The following is an 18425-nucleotide window of genomic DNA, read 5'->3' on the forward strand; positions in this document are numbered from 1 at the left end:
CAGCCCCCCGCTGGGCTGCGTGAGGGGTCGGGGCACCCCGCGGCCCGGAGGGAATCCTTCCGGGGACTCCGCGTTGTGAGTGAGTGGTTGTCGGCTGGGACAGGGCTGGGGAAGCGAAACCGGCAGGTGTCGGAAAAATACGGCTCGTGTGTTCTTGGCCAGCCCTTCTAGGCAGGCGGTGGAAGCTCTCCGGGAGATCAGGCGGTTTCCCCGCGTGGTCAGAGTGGATGCGCTGAGTAAAACAGCGTTGCCTGACTCCGTGTCTTTTTGGGCATTGGCGAAGTTCTGTGACTTCCCAAACGGTCTCATCACGAACTTTAGTTTCTGCATGTCGTTAAGGCGTTCCTGAAAGTTAACTGTTATAAAGCGTTAGGAAAAAAAGCTTCAAAATTCAGAGGAAAATACTCAGGCGCCAGTTTCAGAACTGTCTTGCGTACAGTGTTTTCAGAGCCATTTGCGGGATCGGGACTTTATGCCGTGTTAATAGGCTTCTGTTATTGAGCCTTCACTCTTCTGCAGAAGGACTTGTAATCTGGAATGCTGTGTGTATACAAAATATTTTTTTCTGCTAGTTCACTCTGTTAGGAAAAACACAGGTCTCCTCCATGTGTTTTTCAAGGATTTGTACTAGTTCAGAGCATATCTAGTGTTTATATTACTGAACTGCAGATTCTTTGCGCTCTTTTCTGAGACATCAAAACCAGCGATGGAGGTCATCTGGTGGCTACAAAACCAGCAGTTTTTAAGCTGAAACACTTTTCACAAGAAAGAAACTCACTGGCAGTCTAATGCAGGTTATTTTTTGTCACCCTGCAGTGGTTTTTTTTTTTGTTAACATTTTTAACGAACGAAGAATGTGAAAATGACTGTGGTATAAAATTTCTTAGGCTTTACCCTTACTTTGCTTGAACTGTGATAACTAACTCATGGTATTGCTTGACAAGAGGTACCTTCCAAACACAAGGCAATGGAAAGCACAAGCATGATTTGCTTTTGAGTACTTAAAATGAGGGTAAAATGAACCAGTGGCAGTTCTGCTTATTTTACTCTCAACTTTGGTTTGGAGCAGCGCTGATATTATAGATTGCAGGCAGCTGATGGTTTTCTTTTAGCTGAGTGCAGATACAGATGTGTGTAAGAGCAGTTTCCTTTCTAGGGCCTAACCCAGGAAACTGTCTCATCCAAATAGGCAGACAGGCTTAAATAGCTGTTGGCAGAGTTAGAGCCAGTGTATGCAAGGGAAAAACCTTCAGTCAGTGTATGTTTTAAAAAAATTAAATTGACTTGGTATCTTTTTTTTTTTTAAAGGTAAAGATGATGAAATAGAAAAAAAACTTGAAGTACTCTAATTTTTAGCGCTTATTTATTGATGAGCACTACAATCAGGTAGACAGTTCTGCACCAAATCTAGATACACAATTACCACAGTAATGCCTTCAAATCAGAAAATTATGTTGTCAGTTGCTAATTATTAGAATCTTCCTAAGCTATTATGAACAAGCACAGTAATTATTTAAAAAAATTGGTGATTTCATGCCTAACTTTATTAAAAAATACTGCGTTGAGTAGATTTGGGACTTTCTCAGTTTAAACAGCTCTTGATTGATCTACTTAGTTCTGCAGTTAATTCGCTTTGAAATTCTCAGGTTTTTCTATAGGTGTCTTTTGCTGGGATATGTTCCATCAGCATGATGCTGAGCAAAATGTGAATAGGGTATACAGTGGTATCAGCTTTGGTCAAATTTGATGTTCTGAAATGTTAAGATTTTAATACCTATTTTGTAAAAAATCTCCATGATCACTTGATAGCTTAATCTTTCATGTATCAGAATGGACAAGTGATGTGTTTTTGATTTTTGTATAGATTCATAGACTCATATTTTGAAGAACTGCAGTATTTTATACTTGGAATATAGTAATTGTTGTGTAATTAAATCACATAATGAAGGTGTTCATAACAGTTTGCGGATCCAAATTCCAGAATGCAGAAATATAGTTTCAGATGTGCCATAAATAGCTTTAAGTGGAGAAAGTACATCTTTTTGTTTCTCAGATTATAGAGACTCTACAGGTTGGTTTTTTTTTTTGTCCTGTTCTTGTTCTGTATCTGATAAAGGATTTGCTATATAGTGGTGGCTTGTGAGAAGTATTATCACTGTTACTGTAGAATATCCCTGAGAAGGATATGTGTGTTTTGATGTTAAGGAGTTGTGAAAGCCAAGGTATAAGGTTATCTTTTGGGAGGAGACCTGTAAAGGCAGTTAATAATGTGCCTATAGTTAGGGAGTTTTTTTGAGAAATGCGTCTGGGCAGAAATGGCAGAACCATTTAAAAATGTTTAATCAGGAAGCATTTCACATTCACCACCTTCTGTTTGTATCCCCAGCAGTGTTACAGGCTGCGTTAGCAGTAAGTATTTTTCTGAATTTTTAGGTGCTTGTAAATTATCTTTTTAAAAACTGAGGTCTAGGCCAAGCTGCTTTCTGGTCTCCATGAGGCCTACACCCAAATTTGAGAATGTTGTTACACCATTGTGTGAATTTATGGTTTACTTGCATCTTGAGTAGTGCTTACAGCTTTGGTACCCCTTTCCCTGACTAAAAGCAATTTACTGGAACTGGTAAAGCTTCAGGAATAGGATGCAGTGATGATGGGATGGATTTTTCTGCAAGGAGACTAGGAGTCTTAAGCTTAAGGGAGAGGTGGCTGTGGGAGACCATGACAGAGATCCATAAGTTGTGTGTGGACTGAAGGTAAATATGGGCAGATAGATAACTGTTGCCAGTGTGCACATGAGATGTCAGATCAAACTAAAATATTAAAAATGTGCAGAAGGAGATTTATTACTTAGCATATTGCTGATTGTGGAATACTTTATCATGAGATAGATGGTTTAGGTATTAAAAGCCTGCAGAGGTTCAAAATCATGGGCAAAAAAAGTCCACAAAATGCAGTAATACCATCTCTGTCTAAGGATGCTTTGATCTGTACATTGCTGAAGACTGAGATGGTATTCTGTAAAAACATGTTACCCATACAGTTACTGGTTTTTATAAGATATGTGATGTTAGCAACTGTGAGAACTTGATAGGTCTGACGTGCTGTTGCTGAAGGCTGTTTTCCTTCCAGCTTGTACTAATGAAGGAGTAAAGATTAAAACAAAAAGAAACATTTCACAAGGCCTTGAGTCGGGTAAGATGTTCAAAGGTAGTAGAGCCTTGCAAAATGAAGAGTGTATGGGAACAGACTGAACCTCGCATTGAGGAACAAGGAAACCTCCCTTGGTTGTGTGATCATAGGTACTATCTGAGACTGTCCAAGTTGTGTCCTTTAGATCAATTTAGCTCTTTATAATCAGAAAACCACACATCTTGATGAGAAGCTCCCTACTCAGATAAGACCCCTACCCTTTCGTTTTGTGCAGAGTAATAAAAAGACTGAGGCATGTTGTTAACCAGTGAGAAGCAAAGTGGTAAGAGACTAACCAATGATCATTACATTAAACGTGTATTTGTGTAGTTTGAAGTGTATAAACATCTTTCTTGCCTATGTGTGATGTGCTAGCTTTGTGGAATTACCACTGAGCACCTGTCTCTGTGCAGACATGGATTAAACAAATATCTTGACTCTGTGTGTTTTTCAGCTCATTGCACACCAGGTACAAGAACCCAGATTTTGGGACAACAGGACTATGGACTTCATACCTGTGTTTTCATTAAAAAGACAGTTAAAACTCTTGAAACACAGGTTGCAAATAAAAATGAGTGCTTTTTTTTCTCCTTTGTCTCAGATCAGTTATTTCAAGATGTTTTTGCATGCTGTGAGTCTGGTATGGGAGAGGAATGTTTATGGAATAAAGTCAGGTCATTTTTCAGTTCAATATTTTTGGGTTAAAAATAGGTAATTTTTATATATTTGGAAATAGTTACTGTAAGGGTAGTATCAAATATAAAAATCAAATGTGAAATGAAGTTGTCAAACTACTTAGAGGTTTATAGTCAAATTGAGATGGTTTTAGGAGTTTCAGAATATGGTTACCTATCCAGATTCCTGGTTTCTTAAATTTCTATAATCAATTAAATACTTTAATACTTATAGCATTTTTAAACTTAATTGATTCTTCCTGATGACTGCTGGATGTCTGATGAATACATGCCTAACCATGTGATTTGACTTATAAATGTCTCATATCACACATACAAAACATTATGGCCCATACATTTATTTAATCATCAAATAACATAGCTAACAGATTTGGGATTCCTGATAAATAGGGCCTTTTTTTAAGCCATTTGCATAAACTAGACAGACATAATTTGCATGTGCACTTACTTAAACAGTTAAAACATAAGTATGCAAAACCAAATTACATTGAGAATTTTAACTATTTGCATGCTCAGTAATAGTTGGGCATGCAAATTATGCTTTTATGTTTCTAATTGCCTGAAAGTCAGTCCTGTAGCTAGTCATGGACTGTGCACTATTTCAGGAACTTACATCTTTGAATTTGCTTTACCAAATAGTATAGGGATTTGGATGGTATCTACTTACAGATTATGCTAAAAGCTTTTAAAAAATTATGTAGGAAAATGCAGAATTGAATCTACCCATATCTGTTGTGAAAAAAAAAAAATTACTGAATGAATTTATGGAGTGTTTACTTATATTGTAAATAAAATTGCAATTTAGACTATGATAAATTAAGACCTGGTTTTCTTCTTTGTGTTTCCTTTCCGTATCTTTCAAAGCTGGTTTTACAAATGACTTTTTTTTTCCTTCCCCAAAAGACTCTACAATAGAGGATCAGTGGAAAAAAATCAGTTTTCCTCAGTTTTGTCAGTGAAGTTTTGTTGAATGATTCCTAAAAAAATGATTAGTACTTTATAATGTGAATGTCCTGTCTTGCTTTCATAAATTGAAAACTTTTGTATCTGAAAACTCTTTTCAAATAGACAGTTTAGTGTTTTCTTTCAGATCAGCCTCGACAAAACGTTGACGCTTTTTGTGCATGCCTTTCTCTGGATAAGGTTATTTTCTTGTTAGTTATTTGAAGAAAAAATCTCAGGATTAATTCTTCCTCAAATGTTTGTTGTCCCATAGTATGGGTGAAAATTTGCCAGAAAAGAAGGGAAAAAATGTGTGTTTTAACTAATTTATCTGTGAGAAGTGATGTCTTCAAAGATTTGTTCTTATTTCTTCCTGTTCTCTTTCTTTTTCTTATTTATTGGAGCTTGCTTTGTCATTTGATTAATTTGGGTTGTTGAGTAAAGGCTGTGGACATTGATATTTTATATAGTGAACACACAAATATGAAAACAATCTGATCTTCCAAAATACAAACACATTTATGACACAGGTACAACACAAATGGCCTATAGTTTTTTTTAGTGCTTTTTCCTTGTTAGCTAATGACTTTGTGTATAACTGAGCAGATGTGCTGTTTCTCCATTCTTGTTCAGCAGTGCTTTCAGTACAGGGCTGAAGTGGGCACTGTTTGACAGTCAAGAGACACTTCCCACAAGGCATCTTTGGAAGAACAACTGTGTCAAGTCTTGTGTAGTTTAAAGCCAGAAAGTTTTGGTTCACTGCTGGTGAGGGCTGGAACTCAAAGTACTGGTTAGTTCATTTTACACTAGAAGGGAAAAGAAGTGGGTAACCTTCAGATGAGATCTGGCAGCTTAGTATTAAGATGGAGATAGAATACTGTAATATTGAAAGTTGGTGTCACGTAGTAAAGACTGCATTTTAACCAACTGCAAATTAAGACATGCTGTTTTTCTCTCATGTTTCATTCTGTTTTAGTATAGTATCTTCGAGTTGTGTGAATCAGTGCCTTGCTTGTAATTTGATTAAACACAAATGCTAGTTTGTATTTCTATATTCGTTGTCAAATGAATGAAACTTGGAAGTTGTTCTCCAATTCTGGGGATAATATATTATGTGTTTTTGTGAGGGTATGGAGGATTTTGCTTGGAAGAACGGTGTCTTACAGGTAACTCTTCCACCAATGAATTATATTTAGTATCCTGACAGCTTTAACAATATGGTCAGGTGTAGGCATTACAAAAAGCAGTCTGGTGTTTTGACAGGGGAGGCAGGAAGTTGTAGCTGCCTGGTACTGATTTGGATAGCTGAGAAATAGTTGGCTGCAGTGGCGTATAGGGGTCCTTTCCTTTTTTTTTTTTTAGGATGTAGAAGAAACAATCCTGTAGATTTTGTACTTAACAATCATGTAGAATAGTGTGTGGTCAGCCATGTAATATGGTACACTTATGTTCTGTAGGTAACTGACGTCCCATATCTGGCCTTAGTTACTAGTTTCGTAGCATGCAGAAAGTTATTCTTTACTTTCTTCCTCTTCCTCTTCTTTTCTTTTTTTTTTTTCTTTTGCTTTGGCAGCCCCTGAGAAGTTTGTTGTAGTATTCATCACCTTTTTGTTCTGGTAGTTAATGTACATACCAAAGTATCAAGTTTGTTGTGTTTGTACAAGTTGTGCAGTTTAAATATTACAGGATTTGCTTAAAAACCACTGTCCCCTGTCTTTATAACTGGTGATAGGCTTCTTTAGGATTATGTAAATACTGGTAGCATTAATGAGATTTTGTCTTGCTGTGAGTATATGAGCTTTTCTAGTGTTGTGCTTTGATGTTTTGAATTAGGTTCATTAGGTTTCTCAAGCCACATACTGACATAGATGTGGATGATTAAACTTTGCTGACCTCATGTTTCCACTTCTGTAGTATAAAGATAATTATTAGTATTAGTGATAATACGATTGCAGTGTGGATTTTACTTTAGAATGACATCTTACAGGACATAGGTATCTTTCAGACTTACACCCCTTCACCTTAGATAAATTTCCTTCCAAAACTTATGGAAGACAGCCTGAGATCTGTCAGAATGCTTGCAGTCACTGTGCTTGTATATGTTTTGTACCCACAGACAAAACTAATATAAAAAGGTTGGTATCAGATTTCCTTGAAAAAATGTGCAATAAAAAGAGAGCTATGGACTGGACTGTATAAATGTCACTCATGATAGTGTTTGTGCTGGATAAGGGGTGAGTATTCTTAAAGGAGTATGGAGAAAAAGTAAATGTGTTTTGTGCCTTTTATGTTAGCATGAGCAGAGGGTTTTGGAAGTTTGTTTTCTGTTTGAAACATGCGTGTCAAATCTCAGAATTTGTTCTATAGATTATTCTCTTCAGTGTATGTTATGGTGAGCGTTCTGTTTTTTTTTTTTTTTTTAAAGCTGGATTGAAAGTGAACCACAATGGCGGCTGTGATCTCAGATGGTCCTCCAAACCCAAGATGCAAAATCATGATTTTTAGACCTTCGATGGATGAATTCAGGGATTTCAACAAATATTTAGTGTACATGGAATCACAAGGTGCTCATAGAGCTGGAGTTGCAAAGGTAAACATCTGTAATGTAGGAGGAAAATTGTTCCTAATGTCTGTTTCTTCTCAGTACTTGCATTTTGCTGATTGCAAAACTGGCTTTTTTAGTATTTAACATTTTCTTCCGGATGATTTTCAGTGAATAGATATTGATCTGTTACTGTTTAAGAAGGTGCTTTTTGGTATCTCTGGTGTTTCATGCAAACTAATGAAGGCGATGTATACTGTTTTCTCTCTAACCTTTGATTGTTTTCATGTTTACAATAGCAAAAGAAGATCTCTTCTTAAAGGCAGATTTAGAGTAGTTGATGTCAAATCAGAAGAAAATAGGGAGTTCATAGTATAAATAGGAAAGTCCTGATCTGCTGAATGTTGAACTTGAACTTTTAGGGTTGTGTGTATCTTTACTTGAGCAAATAATCCCACTAGAGTTAATTGGTGTATGCATGAAGATAGTGAAGCACTGTTTGAATGGAAGTAGGGTTTTTTTGATGGTGATTGTGTTATCTTTTTGTTAATGAGAAGTGGAGGTATGCTAACTACCACTGCATTGCCCTTTGAACAGTGGTATACGCAGAATCTTAGAGCAGTTGTTCCTCCCTTAACAGAGTGATTGTCAGAGATTGAGTCTGATGTAATTTAGTGTTACATCACAGAAGTATTTATACTGTATCTTGTTTGCGACTTTTCAAACCAGCGGGATACAGTGTGCAAGTCTAGAAATCCTAGTTTAGTAATTGTAAGTAGTCGGTGGGAATAGGCTGTCTTAATGACTGTTTTTTTAAGATAATGCTGTGAAGTCATGACATTTAAAAATTGAGAGAAGAGAAATAAAACCTGCAATTCTTGGTTTCTTTTTGCCAACTCCCTCCTCCCTACTTACTATGAAACAAAGCAAAACTGAACCCCTCACACTTTGAAAACCTTATAGTTTGTTTGCTTTGATTTCTGAGGGTAGAGTACATATAGGTCATATTTTCAAACTCTTCTCTGCAAACAGGAGTAGAAATGTGATGAGCAGACAACAGAGGAAAGCCTGAGCTAAATTTTTCACATACTCAACTGTAGTATGGAACCCATTTGTGTGGGGATGAACTATTGAAATTTTTTTCATCTTTAACAGCAAACTTAACAGCAAATTCATCACAGTGATATCTGTTGCTCAAGAGACTTATGCCATTAACATGCACGTGAGCAGGAGGTTCTAGCTATGTGGATTATGTACATGCACTCAATGTTAAAAAAAATTTCTTATTTTCATATTTGTATAAATAGCTTTATTTCAACTGTTTGTAGTTTCTAATCCTGTTTTGTGGGGATCTAGCCAAAGAAATAGATAGTGTCTTTTGACTGACCACTGAGGTAATGCTGATTTTTCTATTTAAATTTGTTTATTCATATATAACATGCTTGTTTCTTTGGTATGTTATATATAAAACAAAGACAGGCATGTGTAATTTGTACTCCTTCCCTTCTCTGGCTATATGAGGAACCTGAGCCAGGATTAATGTTTAATATCTTTGGGAAAAGACTAAAATATTAAACTACTTCTGTTTAAAATGAGTAATATTTGTTGTGATATGTCTTTATCATGGCTGTGTCTGTCCTAGACTACAACTAATCTTTTCATTTGATAGTATTCAAAATCAGAAGTTTTTTTAATTTGAGGAAAAAAAGAAGTACATTATATTTAATGTCTTTTTTAAAACTATATATCTATTTACCTCTTCAATAATTCTCAGAAGGTGTGTCATCAAAAATGATCCAACAATCCTTAAAAAGCCTATGCAAACTTCTGGTTTTGTTTCTGAGACTTTCATAGTAAAGAACAACTTCAATTATCCTCCATTAGTGTTTTTTTGTGCTGCTTCTCTTATGTCATGGATTGAGGCTGCTGGTATATTTAAGATTAACTGTGGGATTAAAATATGTCATGGTTTAAGCCCAATGTACTAGTCATTTGTACATACATGAACTTTAGGATATCTGGAAAAGGAGACTTTTTAATGTCTTGTCATTTTTGGTTGCAAAATTTCAGCCAGTAGGAAGTGTAAAAAGATAATGTCTCTTCCTGGAAATATTTTTCACATTTTTGGAGATGTGATTATGGCTTCAGTTGTCATTCTGTTTTGCTTCCTTATCGTAATTGTTGTTCTGGTTCCTTTCCTGTCATCCCGCAATTAAACGTCCATGTGCAGACAGTGTAGGAGAAAAGAGCAGAGCCATTGAGGAGAGCAGTGGACATAGTAATGTTAGGAAAGTATATGAACAAGAAGAATGTGAAACAGTTTCGCCTCTATTGTGTAACTTTAAATTTCTCTGATACTGCTGTCATCTTCATTCATCTTCATAGCCTTATTCCTAATTTTCTGCAGGAACCAACCATGAGGTTAATTACTGTATATATGAAATGTGTATAAATATTCACTTGTTACTGAAAGGCAAAGATGACATAGTTATCAATAAAATATACTAATGCTGTAGTGAAACTGACTTTTTAAAAATACTAGATGCAACATATCTACCAGGTGTTTTTAAAGAATATAATGCAGATGTTGACTGTGGAGTGGATGCAGGCATATACTGTATTTAATTTATTTTAACATTATCAAAAATCAGTCTGTAAAATGGTGATCATGACAACAGAAGAACAGAAGTTAGGCTGTGGTCTTTTCTTTGCCATGGTGTAATGCTGTAAGATGTAGATTAGAATCCCATAACTGAATTGAAAATGAGTTGGGGAGTCCATTTTAGTACTTTAAGTGATAATCAAAGTTCTTCAGAGATATGACAGCTTTTCAGATTAATATGAGAAGTGGGTAGTGAATTTTAGATGCATATCTCCAGTTAACACTGTTTAATCTATACTAATTTTAAAATTTTCAAGCAGTGGTTTTTTTTTATTTTTTAAAATATAATTAAATACAAAGTGAAACCACTTTCTTTCCTGATAAGATCATGAATAGCTTTCTTAAGGATGAATCTTTCAGTATTGTTCCATTTTCAAACTACAGCTATTTATTTTGGTGTTTTATCTGGACTATACAATTTTTTCAAAAGGGAGTGTTTTTTTGAAGTCTCATTAACATATTCTTTTAATTAGATCTCATCAGGTGAAAGGGATGGAAAAATTTGGCTACAAATTACTGTTCTCTCATATTGTACATATACATGTGATTAAGAGAAGCTGGAAATTAGCAGAGTCTTAAAAATATTTCCAAGATTTTATTCACAGAGGTTTACAGGATGTTGCTGCTGTCATAGCACTTGGAGTTTCATACTTGTTCTGTTGAAGTCACTAAAGCTGATTATATCCATTAAGGGCAGAATTTGGCCATGTAGTCAGGGATTTATGATATTTTGTATCGTATAATTTGGCTTGTTTGAAGTTAATATCCCCATTCATGATTGAAAATGTGTGTGTCCATTTTTGGACACACTCTAGGATTTAATTCCCATTGCATCTATCACATTTCAAAATAATTTGGCAAGCTTTTCTCCATGTACAAATTTTAAAATGTGATAGTCTTAGGAGTGCAAAAAATAATTTTATATATTTGTTTTTATATGCAAGTGGTATATCTACTGACCTGGGCTTACAGAACACCTGGAATAATGTCTATGATACAAGAAAACATAGCAAAACCTTTTAAAAAATATTAAAAACATGTGTTGTGTTTCAGCTGTACTGTGACTGAGGAAGGACCCTTTTAACCATACAGTGTAGTTTTGCTTTCCCCTTCTTATGCTTGATACTAGAATCAGTTAAAGCATGTGTAGCTGATTTCAGCCTATTGGTTTGTTGATACATATTACTTAGTTGTTTTGAGACTTTTTATGTTCTGATAGTCCTATTTTTCAAAAAAATTATGTGTAGAAAATAAACCAACTAAGTATTTTTAAAACAAATCTTGTCAATAAATCATACTTCAGAAGTGTAAGAGATGTTTTCTGAGTTTTGGAAATCAGATTTAAAATAACAAGAATAATTTTTTTTCTTATTTTGATAGTAATATGTATTACATATTATACCTATAATATTACAGAAGACCTAATTTATAGTAATAATATATTAATATATATATTAATAATATAATAATATATAGTAATAATATAGTAATATAGTAATACAGACTCAAGTATGCATGCAAAGAGAATAAAGACTACCAGTGGAGCTATATGCTTATGCAGAAGCAGTAATTTAACATCTAGATAGAGGTCATAAGCAGAGTAGATGCTCCCAACACTTTAGGTTAAATGTGGAAGTGTAAGGGTGGAAGGGCTTTCCCCAGTGTGGAAGAACATGTATATGTAAATGGGGATAAAATGACTATAAGTCTTGCACATACTGTGGGGTGGCAGGGGAGTGTGGGGGATAAAATGTTTAAAAAAAAAAAAAAAAAAAAGATTTCTAGTACTATGCCTGAAAAAAATGATTAAGGTACTAGACAAACAACATTAATCCATTCCTAGAACAGATAATATACTGTGTCATTCTGGAGCAAATTGGCTAAAACCAAAATCTATTAGGCTCTTGTATATGAGTTTGAAATGAGCTTTAGGCATAGATAATGTATTTTAGTCTTACTATTACAGAGGATGCTACACATAAAACTGAAAACAAGGAATGAAAGCAATAGAACAAATGAAAAATACACTGATAGATTACTTGTTCTTTACTTGAATAACAAGTGTTTTGGAGACTCAAACTGCATTTATATAGAGTGAAATAGTTAAATTAGTTTGCAGTTGCATTGGCAAGTAGTTTTGGAACATGATACTGTTTTGACAATTATTAGGCCTAGCATAAAGGACACAGCCAGCATAAAGATGAACCAGTAACTGATTTGTATTTGATACAAAAGAGTCAGTACATGGGTGAGTGCTGGGGGTGCAAACAAGTCAGTCAGATTATACATAACTGACATCAATCCCACTGACCCCAACAATGACACCACACAACCAACAATGGGTGGAATAAACGGTGAAATGCAGTCTCCCATAGAAGGGACGGGAGACAACCGAGTCAACAAGCCAAACACATAAGACCAAGGAAGCCACACACTGAATCTCTACACAGCCCGTGTTTACAAAGCCAGACCTGACTGGAGCCCAGTTCCAGGGAGGCAGGAGGTCCTTCCCAACAGGGAACTCTGCACAGGGCATCCACCTCACAGACAGACACTGCCCCTGCCTGCAAGTGGTCCCAGCTTTTATCCCCACGTGGGACACCTGACCTTTGCTCACTTAATGTGGGACACGTGGGGCTCATTTACCCAATGGCTCTCCCTGCAAGGCCGGCTGCACCCTGGAGGGAAGCCTAAAGACAAACTCACCCCCCCTTTGTGAAGGGCTGTGGGAATCACCCCTATGTCGACCTTAATTTGGGGCTTAGGGTTGAAACCCCAGCATTTCAGATACTGAAAATTGATGTTGGCAAGTACAAGAAAAACAATGTTCAGAAGAGATGGGGCAGACTACATACATAAAGTAGTGGCCCATGCCGTTAAGAATCAAATGTGGAACAGGAGATTACCAGTATATGAAAGAGAGTTTAACAGAAATTTATGCATTGATAACTCTCTGAAATAACCTCATTTGTATTAATGTGCAGGTTTCATGGAGGAGACTGAGTGGTAGAAAATAGACATCTCTATCTAAAACTGAATATACATCATGCTAAATAACACTAGACAGAATATGCTTAGGATGTTTGAAATATGTATTTATCTATCTATCTAAAAATGAGACAGCCTTGCCTTAGGTTTTTCCTTTTTTATATTTAAGCATTGAACATCTTGAGTGATGAATTTGATCTAGGTTGCTTCCATGGAATAAACCTAACTTGCCAGACTTCGAATAGGTTATTTTTGCTAAAGGGAATGTGAAGAGGCTTCAGTGGGACAGGTCAGAGACCTAGTCTTAATTTCCAGCTCTGATACTGATTAACTGTATGTTGCTTTGGACATGATATTTTAACATCTCCAGTCCTTGCCCTGGCCTTTCAGAAAATGCAAGTTCTGTGGGGCAGAGACTCTATTTTTACTTTCTTTTAAAATATTACTTAGTGTATCAATTCTCCAAGAAATCACTTTAACCAGTACTATAATTACAACAATAATAAAGGCTCCACAGGGGGATGGGGGTATTTTGAACCTCTATTCACAAAAATATTTTTATTCCTTAAAGCACACTGACCTTGAATTAAATAAGGTAATGCAAATTTTGCTTTTCAGTATTCATATACTTGAGCCAAACCTGCAAGTTCATGCTTAATAATAATGAAAATGGAAATCTCTGTGCACATATTTGATTTCTATGCATATATTCTAAATGCATGACTTCTCTGCTTCCAAACCAACAATTTGTGTTTTGTTGATGTGCATATAATTTTTGTGTGAAAGAAGTAAGAGTCACAAGTTGATTTGATTATTTTTCTCTGAAAGCGAACAACACTGAAACTTGATAACTTTAAAATTGTTAATTTTGCACATAGATTTAATCTTTAATTATGTGGTTTAAATCACATTAATCTAGATATACTAGTTTTAATATTAGTGCAAATTTACTATAAGAGAGTTGTATCCTGCAGTTTTATGAGGAGTAAGTTTTCAGAAAGAAATAAAGTTGCTCATGCTGTTTATGCCAAATAACATTTGGACAGGAGACTGTCAATCTTTTGTATAATTTTTTTTTTAATTGAGGATAACAATTTTATATTGTGAAGTACAAAGTGAATTACAAGGCTTTCTGATTATAAAATACTTTTCTGTTATTATACATGTCTATGTTTGCACAGTTGCACATGATTGAATTGCTGTGATTAGTGGGTTGCCGCTTGTGAATTGAGGTAATACTATGCCCATTTTGAATTGGTTTCTGTGTTATTTAAGAGCACTTATATGGACAGTTAATTACTGTGGAACAGGTGGTAAGCAAACATTCATTTGATAATGTGAGCATATTTGAATGTTTCTTTTGATTTTCCAGAATTTTTTGAATGGGTATTGCAACTGTTGATGTTCTGTTTTTATTTCTGAATTTAAAGGTTATCCCACCAAAGGAGTGGAAGCCAAGAAAACATTATAATGATATTGAAGATTTGATAATTCCTGCTCCAATACAGCAGAAGGTCACTGGCCAGTCAGGGCTCTTCATACAGTACAGCATCAAACAAAAGCCAATGACAGTGAAGGAGTTCAAGCAGCTGGCCAACAGTGACAAGTATGTATATGGGGGGACTTGCTTATAAAGATATTTATTTGTTCCTATATTGTGGTTTTTTTGAATTGTATTAGGCAGCTGGTGATTATTTTTCACTTACTCAGTGGAGGTTTTTCTGTTTCCAAAGTTGTGGAAGGGTACCAGAATATGAATCTTGCTTGTTTCTGTTGTTGAAAGCATCTGGTGCCATGGCAGCAAAAAAGCATCTGAAAAACCTGAAACATGATGCTTCCTTTCCACCTTTTTTATTTCTGTTCTAATAAATGTTTATGTTGAGAATAATGAAGACAGTCTTCAAAATCTGAGTTTTATTTTAAGTACACCTATTAATGTTTAAAATATAATTCAGTTCTTTGACCTGCATACTGGAATGGCTTATCATCAAGTAGTTCTGAAAAAACACCCAACATTTTTTTAACACTCCCAGTAGTTTTTGCATTAATCTCAGAGAACTCAGCTGCACCTAGCAAATGCTTATGTTCTGGTTATGGCAATATGGATATTAAGGGAGGGGGGAAAAAAAGTCTGTGAAGGGCTAGACACTATACTAAAAAGTTTCAAATTGATGGGCATTCCAAGAAGAGGGGAGTGATAGGAGTTCATCCCCATTGTTTTAGGCCACATAAAAAGAATAAATTCTACTTCAGTATTTCCTCAAAACTGACTGGAAATAGTGTTTGGAAGGTGAGTCAAAGGATCCTAAAGAGAAAAAATATTTGAATATAATTAAGGAAGGTAACACTGCCCTAGTTTGAAGGAAAGTTTCACTTGTAAGTTAAGAAATTATGAAGTAAGAGAAGCTGTCATCAAGATCAGGAAAAACTAAGACATGAAAAGCTTTTAAAGAGGCTCCTCAGCAAATTTTCAGTAATTTCCATGACTTTGTAGAAGTGCAAACTAATTTCCTTTTTTCAGTTATAAAGTATCTGTATGTTTCTGCCCATATATTACTTGTGAAAGATTGAGGTTCTCACACTTAGAATTTTCCTCCTCTGCTGAGTGGGAATAGGAACCCATTTTGAGGTTCTTAAAATTATTTTTTCAGGGGAGGGGGTAATAAAATATAAAACCTGTATGGTATCTGATGTAACTTTGTATGATACCTGTTCATATATGTTTAAAGCTTACATGTGATTAACCCATGATAAAATGAGAAACTGTTTTCTTAAAATAGTTTGATAATGCAAAAATATGGTTAACGTTTTAATAGATACCATGATGTTAATTAAGTTTATTTTATTCCTTGTTATGGAAGATATTTTGTAAGTGTTTCTGTTTTCAGTTTTCATGTTTTTTACTGAAATCAGTTCACAACTTCATTTTGTAGGTAAAGTTAAGAAAAGTTGGGAGGGCTTCTTATCTATTACTAGCTGTAGGTCTTTCTAAATATTCATCACTGCTCTTGAGTAAATGTGTCATATAAACTCCTATAACATTCTTAATGCAGTCTATTCTTAAACTATTGAGTAGCTGAGACCCTGTATTCTCTCATTAAAATAATTTTGTTCATTAATGAAGATGACTTCTCTGTTAGAGACTATTCTCTTGAATATTGTGATGTTATCCATTTCTTTTGAGAAAGAGAGAAGGGCCATGAACATCTAAATTAAATCATAGTTGCCTTTAAAAGGATTTTGTGCACGCAATCTAATGCATTGCATCTTTTAATTGTTTAGGCATTCACAATTCGCAGTTGAACCAAGGTGCTTCTCCACCTTGACCTCTCGGAAATATGGGCATACCTGCATCCTGTAGTCAAGATACTTGTGTTATGTTAACTGAGTTTATGTATCCATATTACTCAGTGCCAAGCAGAAATACAATATGATTTCTGGAGCTGTATAATGAGAAATAATTGAGAAACTATATTGCTGGGAATGCTTTGGTTAAAATGTTTTTTGCTAACTTGCTTGTCTCTGTTATTGCATGATGTAAATTTAAACTTATATTGTTTGGATTTTCTTTTTGACAGTTCAGTTTCAGTAAGTTGGCAGTACTAATGTTAAGCTTTACTTCTTAAAGTCGCAGTAGCAGGAGAGCAAATTTTCTTTTCTGATGACCTAAATATGGGAGAACAGAGGCCTGACAAAGGATCCTGAGGCAAAAACTATTGATGCATGTTTTCAATGGTAGTTTGCTTGTGTTGTGTTCCCACAGGATTTTACATGAAGTTTGAGTGACCTTACAAAAGTATATACATAAGTATATTTATGCATATATAAGTATGTTGCCCCGTGCTGCACTAAAGGAAGAAAAATTAAAATGCCATTAAATAGTTTTTTTCACTGAGTGGTAGAATTTTTGATATCAACTGTTTGAAACATTACACTGTTTCTCAAAAGATTTTTCTGGGAAAAGAAGAAGAGAAGAAAGTACATTTTTTTTCCTAATAGGGCTGCTACTTGGCAGAATTATACATGTGAGTTGTTCTGACAGGCTTGTTCAGGACCTATCTCTGTCTCTTTGTATTGGTAGTGAGACAGGATAATAACAAATAATTGTCAATTAAGTCACTTTTCCATGTGTGTCTTTTTTATTGAAGAGGAAGAAAATGAAGGGTCGGCCTCAGACTGAGGGCAGTCAGTAGATGTGCTGTTTAGCTGCTGGAAACTGAAGAAAATATTGTATGGGTAGGTGTATAACTTCAGTTACTGTAGCTGTCAGGAGGTTATATGCTATGGTGAATCATGAATGTAAGAATTCAGGACAAGTAATAATTCCTCAGTTTCAGTTAATTTGAAATAAAGTGATCTCTTAGATTTCAGTTTGCAGGATCAAAGTGCATCAATAGTGCCTTGTGAAGCTGGTGGTTGAAAGACTGTGCTGAACCTTTGCCTCTTTCCCTCTGCAGATACCGCACTCCAAGACACGTAGATTATGAAGATCTAGAGCGTAAATACTGGAAGAACTTGACTTTTGTGTCACCAATTTATGGAGCAGATATCAGTGGGAGCATTTATGATGAAGTATGCCTAGCTTTTTATGAAGTCTATCTCTTCCAACCCTCTTTTTAAAGGGTACTAAGATGATACGTTCTTGCTTTGTGACTGAGAATCTGTCTTTTGAAAAATGTGTTACTCACTATAAAGACTCTTAAGAAAGGTTGAAATTAACTCTACATCTGCAAGAGTCAGACAGTTCTGTTTTTAGACAGTAGGATACTGCTACCTTTTCTGATCATAAGACTCTTCCCTTTCTTCACTTTGAACTCTCTAGGACTTGGAGATTTCCTTCCTGTTTGTTTATGTGTTTATTAACATTTCTTATCTGCATGCTATCTGCTATCTTGTACCTCTGTGGAAATTTAGCAATATTTTAAATAACTTTTACTGTAAAATTAAAACATTAAATACTTTATTTCTCTGTCTTTCACTGAGGAAAACTGATAGCTGTACTTTATTCATGCTTGGAATGCCTGCGTTTTCCTGGAAATGCTCTTACAATTACTCTGTACCTCTGAATTAAAATAGACAAAATAGAAAATTCCCAAGGAAATGAGTTTTGCTCATTGCTTGCCAAGATCTCCACAGATAGAAAGAGACTCTTAACACAGATCTCATTATCCAAAGAATTACAGAATATCCACTGATATCAATTTGGCTACATAAGTAGCTACAGGAACTAGATTTTGAAAGTAATGAGACTAATGGAAGAAATGTTAGCATTTCAGAAAAGATTTGAGGATGTAAAAAATACAGGACAAACTATTCTCCAAAAGAATCTACCATGTGTGGAATTCTTGAATTATTTAATGTTCTATGTAACTGCCTTCTCCCATCAGTAAAAAAAAAAAAAAAAAAG

The 18425-nt window shown here is 35.1% G+C and overlaps 1 protein-coding gene across 5 annotated transcripts in view; it reads left to right on the plus strand.

Moving 5' to 3' along the window:
- Nucleotides 1–7253: 7253 nt before the first annotated feature.
- Nucleotides 7254–18425, plus strand: part of KDM4C (lysine demethylase 4C) — a 277152-nt gene continuing 265980 nt past the window's right edge. For 4 of the 5 annotated variants that reach the window (XR_003400216.1, XM_026866802.1, XM_026866803.1 and 1 more), the window contains exons 1-3: nucleotides 7254–7416; nucleotides 14449–14624; nucleotides 17476–17590. Coding sequence is in view for 4 of the 5 variants with exons in the window: in XM_026866802.1 (XP_026722603.1) it covers nucleotides 7273–7416; nucleotides 14449–14624; nucleotides 17476–17590 (435 nt within the window). In the remaining variant the exon portion in view is untranslated. Of the gene's footprint in view, nucleotides 7417–14448; nucleotides 14625–17475; nucleotides 17591–18425 lie in introns of those variants that run through there. The other variant, XM_026866805.1, reaches the window with a different exon arrangement.

This window comes from Athene cunicularia (genome assembly GCF_003259725.1).
Source record: "Athene cunicularia isolate RWA chromosome Z unlocalized genomic scaffold, athCun1 chrZ_part4, whole genome shotgun sequence".
Lineage (NCBI taxonomy): Eukaryota > Metazoa > Chordata > Aves > Strigiformes > Strigidae > Athene > Athene cunicularia.